The following is a 6,540-nucleotide window of genomic DNA, read 5'->3' as shown; positions in this document are numbered from 1 at the left end:
TGCATAGTGGTGTAGGATATCATATAGTCGGCCCCGCCCGACTTTTGAGCTTTCCTTACTGGTTTTTCACTGTAAAACATATACATCTAGGTCTATAAATTAACCATGAATCGTCTTACAAACGAACAACCCTTGTAAATCATTGAATTTTATTAAATGCGTGCTAAGAAAAGTTAAGAAAGTTCATCGTGCGCTTCTTCCTTTTTATGGTCAATTTAATCGAAGCTAATTTTTGGCTCAATTGGTACGTAAATAAGCAGAATAGTCGATTTTGAAATGAAGATCAGCCAGAAGCATCGCAAAAACTACAATGCGTGTTTTATGTTTGCTTATTTGAAAGATTTTCCTATAGCTCATAAGAAATCACCCTTTACTTGAATAACTTATCTCAGTAACACTTTTCTCTCTCTTTTCAGCTGATCCCAAATTTAGTGGTCCCATAAATAATGTCACAGTTCCTGTTGGACGAGATGCCATACTTACCTGCGTTGTTCATGACTTGGTTTCATTTAAGGTAAAATTGATTTAAACTAAATAAGTGAGGCGGTTTTCACTTGAGGCTAGAGAATATTGCTCAGAGTCCCGCAATTTATAGAATATAGTGATAGAGAAGACTCCAAAGGACCTCGATTGATTAAATCTCCGGCAGAAGCTTACCATAGACAAAATGTTCTTCAGAGAGTTCATATCTGAAGGGGGCATTTAAAAGATATTTAATTAACAAAAGACTCTTTCGGAATACATCCATTGATAGAAAGTCTTACAAAGATTTTTGGGGTCCTTTTTGGCCGAAGAACATTCAGAAAACTTTTATTGAAATAAATGCTGCCAGAGGTCTAGGGGACTCGGTCCGTCCAAAATTTTAAACTTTCTTTCCCACAGAGGGGTAAAAAGTTCTTCAGATAACATATAGGTAGAAGAAATTTAGAAGTCGTTTTTTTGACCCAAGACCCTTTTGATAAAAGGAATTTCAAGGACCTTCAAGGGCCTTCTTGGCAAAAGGAATTCAGAGATTTTTTTTAAAAGAAACACCTTCACAGGCCCCTAAATGGACAAAATGCCCTTCAAAAAACTTATTTCGGTAGAGTTTATTTAAATCCCATTGTATTGTCTAGAAGAACCTTCGGGATATGTCAGATGATAGAAGGCGTTTCAAAGACTATCGGGTTCCTTTTTGGCTGAAGAAAATGCAATGGACTTTTATTTGGGGTTCACCGACTTAGACAGAGAGAGATCCAGGGGAACCGGCGACTTCCGAAATGGTAAACTTTTGCCCCCGCAGAGAGGCAAAATGTTCATTCAGGAAACTTATACCGGTAGAGGACATATGAAAACCATTCTATCGACAGGAAGAGACATCGGGATGGGTAGAAAGCCTATCCAAGACCTTCGAGGACCTTCCAGAGAACGTTTATTAAAATACCCCAGATAACTCCGACGTAGACAGAGGACGATCCGGGGAATCGGCGCCTTCTGAAATTGTAAATTTTTGCCCCCGCAGAGAGGTAAAATTTCTTTCAGAGAACTTATATCGGTAGAGGACATTCAAAAGCCATTCTATGGACAAGAAGACCTCTCAGGATATGTCCATTGATAAAAAGTCTTTCAATGACCTTCGGGAGCCTTCTAAGCAGAACAAAACTAAGAGAAACTTTATAAGGGGAAAAACTTCCAGAGGTAACCGACGTAAACAGTGGGCGATCCACGGGAACTGGTCCACTCCGAAATGTTAAATTTTTGCCTCCGCAAAGGGACAAAAGGTCCTTCAGAGAACTTTAGTAAGTAGGAGACACTTAAAAGCCTTTCTATTGTCAAAAGGCCTTTCGAACCAAATTCATAGGACTTTTATTAGGGGAAAACTTTCCATAGGTTTACCCCAGAGGTCACCGACGAAGGGTGTAACCCAAAATGGTAAATTTTTACACCCACAAATAGACAATAGTCGAGTAACGAACGTAAAAAAGTAGAAGACATATAGACTCTCTTCTATCAGAAGATATTTCGGTATATGTCAATTAGAAAAAGGCGTTTCAAAGACCTTTGACAGAATCAAAATACAGAGAACTTTGCTTATTATAAACCCTTCCAGAGGTATACCCCGGATTTCACTGACCGCCCAGTCACCTCGGAATTGGTAAATTGTTAGACATTTTCTATTCGTTTTTCTTCCAGAGGCTCATATTATAACACCTAGGTCCCGAATTAGTTTCGAAAGATTTTCGATACCAAAGGACTAACCCTTTAACCTCCTCTAGCCTTCTATTTACAGAAAGTTATTTAAAGGCTTTTCATTCAAAGATTACATTTCACGAGCCTTCTGTCGATAGACGATTTTTTCATGTACTGCTGAAGAAAGACCCATCCCGGAGCCTTCTACTGATAGAATATTGTAGGGGAGTCTTTTAGATCCAATATTTTAAGGAAGATTCTTCAGAGACTTTCTGTTGACCCAAGATTATTCCGAGGTCTTTTCCAAAATGTTTTTGACATTAGAGAGCTCAAAAAACTTTCCTTGACAGAAGAGAGTTACAAGGACTTCTAGACATAGAGAGACAGAAGCTTCACAGAAGGCCTATGAAATTGCTTCTGCAAAAAAAGGAGATTTATATCCATAAGATACGTATAAAGGATCTTCTATAAATTTTTAAGGCCTCTGAACGCCCTTCTCTCCATAGGAGGTCTTTAATTAGTATTGTTTTAACAAAAGACTTCCGAGTGGTCATAAATCAACACAAGACCTTCTAAGGGTCTTCTGTAATCGGAAGACTTCTGAAATGTCATCCGTAAAGTGTCTTATATTAGTTGACTGAAGTTTAGTTGATAAAATGTCCTCCAGAGACCTCCTACTGAAAGGAGATCCTTTAGAGGCTTTCTGTTTATAAAGGATTTTCCGGAAGGCTCTGGCAACTAATATAGGACACTTTTTACCTTGTAAACATTCTTCCTTAGGAAGTACCCTTAGAGGCCTTTTACTTATAAAATACCCTTCAAGGCCTTCCTTTGGAAAGAATACACTTCCAAGGACACCGTTCTATTACCATTGAAAGCAGGCCATGTAGATGCCTCTGTTGGTGAAAAGGTCTTCCTTTGATAAAACTTTTCTACGGTTTTATATTGATAAAAAATCATTAAAACGCTTTCCATAGACCTTCTGTAAAAAAATTGCCTTTAGAATTTCAGGTAGGATCTTCAGAGGCCTTCTCTTAAAAGTAGACACTTCTGAAGCCTTCCATTGACGAAAGACCCTTAAAAGTCTTTTATTGATTATGAACCACCTAGGGCCCTACACAGACTCCAAATAAATAGAAGGCCCTGCAGAATTTAATGTCATTGAAAGGACTTCGATTATGTTAGGTTAGATTCCATTCTGAAACCCTATTTCTATTGATAAAATACCATTAAATCCCCGTTATCGACATTCCAGCTAAAGAAGATTCTACTGAAGTAGTTTATTTATAAAAATAACCGTCATAAACTCTCTTTTCATATCAGGGTCATCTACAGGTCAGAATCTCCAGAGGTATTCCTTTGAGCTTCCGAGGACACTGTTCTATTTCCATTGAGAGAAGGCTCTGTAGAGGCCTCTGTTGGTAAAGACCTTACTTAAACAAAGTAAAACCTTTTTACGTTTTAATTCTGATAAAATGTAAAAACGCCCTTCATAGAACTTCTACCAAGAAGAACCTTCAGAGGCCGGTGGCTGACAAATATAGCCTTCAGAAATTGTCTGTTTCGAGAGGATCTTCAGAGACCTTCACTTGAAAGTATACACTCATGAGGCCTTCCATTGACAGAAGACCCTTAAAAGTCTGAATGCCTTTTATTTATTGAAGATTTTTCAAAGATACTTTACTCCGAGAAGATCCCTTAGAGGCCTGCTAATTATTAATTGAAAGTCTTTAAAATACATTTTCTCTGAAGATTCTTCAAAGACCTTCTACTGAAAGAGAAACCTTCACAGTCCTTCCTTCGATGTACCCTTTATAGGTCTACGTGGCTATAAAACTCTTCAGCACGGTTTTTGTTAATAAAAAGTACTTCACAAATCTTCTGCTAATATATGACCCTTTGGGACCTGCTATCGATACAAGACCCTTAAAAAACCCTGCTAATTGAAAACCTTCGGAAAGCCTTCTATTAATTAATTCAGTCAATAGGAAACGCCTCAATAACAATTGATAAAAGGGTTCAAGACCAGAGTCATCTTAACCTTTAGAATAGAAGGCCCTTAGTGGGCTCTTTATTCATTGAAGACTGTTCAAAGGTCTTCTACTGAATGGAGACCCTAATTCTTTTTTAGACGATTTTTTATAGACCCTCTATTGAAAAAATACCCTTACAGAGGTCTTACATTGGTATAAGCTCCTTCAGAGGGGTTTCTCTTGGTAAAAGATACTTTAAAAATATTATGCTAATATTAGACCCTTCAGGGGTCTTCTATTGATACAAGACCCTTCAGAAGATCCTATTGATATGAAGGCCCTTCCCAGTTTTTCCATTAATAAAAAAAACCCTGCAGAGATTTTATAAAAGAAACCTTTTCCCAAATTTCAGATGGCCTGCTTGCTCATCGTCAATAGAGATTTATGAAAATACATATGCAAGAAGTGTTTACATAATGAGGTCTAGCAATATAAGCGATTCTTTGGAACCGGATTTTTCATAAAAGCATTCTAATTGGCGGAAAGGCACACTATGGCGATCCACAAAAAATACGAAAATTATAGCTGACAACCAAGAATAGGTGTTTTATTAAGCTTCCTAATGATACCCATATTGCCAATATGGGTTAAGAATATCCGGTTATTGAACCCGGGTTTCGGGTAAAATATTCGGTTTCCCGGATCCATCTATTCAGGGATTTTATATCGGTAGAAACCCCTTTAAAGATATTTAATTGATAAAATATGCCTCTAAAATCGTGTGCTAATATAAGGCCCTTCAGATGTTAAGACCCGGATCTAATTGGCCGATGCAGGCAATATAGGTATCATTTCAAATCTTACAAAAATACCTGATACCATAAGCTTTCAAATGATACTTATATTGCCAGTATAGGTTAAGAAGATGCGAGTCTTGAACCCGTGTTATCGAGCCACATATGCGGGACCCCTGAAAAAAAATTATTCAAAAATCGCAGAGTTTTTGCTAAACTAGAGTAAGGCCTAAATTGATATACTTTTTCGCTCCCCATTTCAGATGGCCTGGTTGCGTGTCGACACCCAAACAATACTCAGCATACAGAATCATGTGATCACGAAAAATCATCGCATCAGCATAAGTCACACCGAACATCGCATTTGGCAGCTGCGCATTCGCGATGTACAGGAATCGGATCGTGGTTGGTATATGTGTCAAATCAATACGGATCCGATGAAAAGTCAAGTTGGCTATTTGGATGTGGTTGTACCACCGGATATTATCGATTTTCAAACCAGCAATGATATGGTTGTGGAAGTGGGAACCAACATCAGTCTCACGTGTACGGCGACAGGTCTGCCATTACCGACAATAACATGGCGTCGGGAGAAAGATTTACCGCTCTATGTGGAGAGCGGACGTTATGTTTACAGTATGGAGGGGCAGAATTTGACATTGCCGCATGTTAGCCGCGACACAATGGGAGCGTATTTGTGCATTGCCTCGAATGGGGTGCCGCCCACGGTGAGCAAAAGGATATCGGTGGTGGTGAATTGTGAGTAGGGGATTTTTCTTAGCGTTTTATTTTTCAACTAAAAATCTCTCTTTTTCAGTTCCTCCCACAATTTTCACCCGCTATGACATCATCTATGTTGGCTATGGCCAAAAGGTAACACTGGAATGCATTTCCGAATCCCATCCGGCCTCTGTGAATTATTGGCTCAAGGATAAGGAATTTATCCAGGGTGGCAGCTATGAAACGTTCTCCGTCAATGGCATCTATAAAATGGTAATGCGTTTGGTGGTACGCCCGCTGAAAGCCAAGGATTTCGGTGAATATCGTTGTGTTGCCAAAAATATGTTGGGTGAAATGGAACAGATCATTACCCTGCATCGTGAGTATATGGAATTATTATTAATTTGAATATTTTGGAATTATTTTTCTCGCATTTTCAGACAAAGCCAAAAAAAATCTGCAACATGCTTTCCAAACCAATAGCAAGGACAATCAATACATAATCATAGAAGGTAAGACATTTTATTTTCATAAATCATGTTTTGAAGTTTGGAAAATGAATGGAAAATTAATTTTCTTTTCAGAGTACATATCCGGCCATAATATGTCGTCCAGATCCAGCGTTTGCTTCCTAGTTATAATCTGTGCGTTTTGTTTAGCATTACTCGAAATAAAACTTTGAAGAAAATTTAATAATTTTATTTTTTAATCAAAAACCAGAATGAGTTGACCTATATTGCCCATCTCCGAACTCGATCTAAGTTTAAGAATAATGTTACGATGTACCAAGCTTGTATCAAATCGGATACTCCCTTCGAGCGGAGACTTCGCTAGGTCGACCCAAAATGTCCTAAAACGGATTTGGTTTAAAGAGACTTAGGATC

General features: G+C 38.2%; 1 protein-coding gene across 1 annotated transcript; it reads left to right on the top strand.

Moving 5' to 3' along the window:
• Window positions 1-417: 417 nt before the first annotated feature.
• LOC101895688 (neurotrimin) lies at window positions 418-6,338 on the top strand. Its single transcript, XM_059130239.1, has 5 exons — window positions 418-514; window positions 5,200-5,695; window positions 5,754-6,035; window positions 6,097-6,168; window positions 6,241-6,338. Exons 2-5 carry the CDS (start codon window positions 5,200-5,202, stop codon window positions 6,336-6,338), a joined length of 948 nt encoding a protein of 315 aa, XP_058986222.1. The 5' UTR covers window positions 418-514.
• The last annotated feature ends 202 nt before the right edge of the window (window positions 6,339-6,540 follow it).

The sequence above is a fragment of the Musca domestica genome, unplaced genomic scaffold (genome assembly GCF_030504385.1).
Source record: "Musca domestica strain aabys unplaced genomic scaffold, Musca_domestica.polishedcontigs.V.1.1 7, whole genome shotgun sequence".
NCBI lineage: Eukaryota > Metazoa > Arthropoda > Insecta > Diptera > Muscidae > Musca > Musca domestica.
Note: the sequence above shows the minus strand (reverse complement) of the source record. Positions and strands in the feature narration are given on the sequence as shown.

Coding starts and splice junctions, on each gene's coding strand:
- LOC101895688 (XM_059130239.1), top strand. CDS start 5,200: ATGGCCTGGTTGCGTGTCGACACCCAAACAATACTCAGCATACAGAAT. Junction 5,696..5,753: donor GATATCGGTGGTGGTGAATT/GTGAGTAGGGGA, acceptor TCTCTTTTTCAG/TTCCTCCCACAATTTTCACC. Junction 6,036..6,096: donor ACAGATCATTACCCTGCATC/GTGAGTATATGG, acceptor TCGCATTTTCAG/ACAAAGCCAAAAAAAATCTG.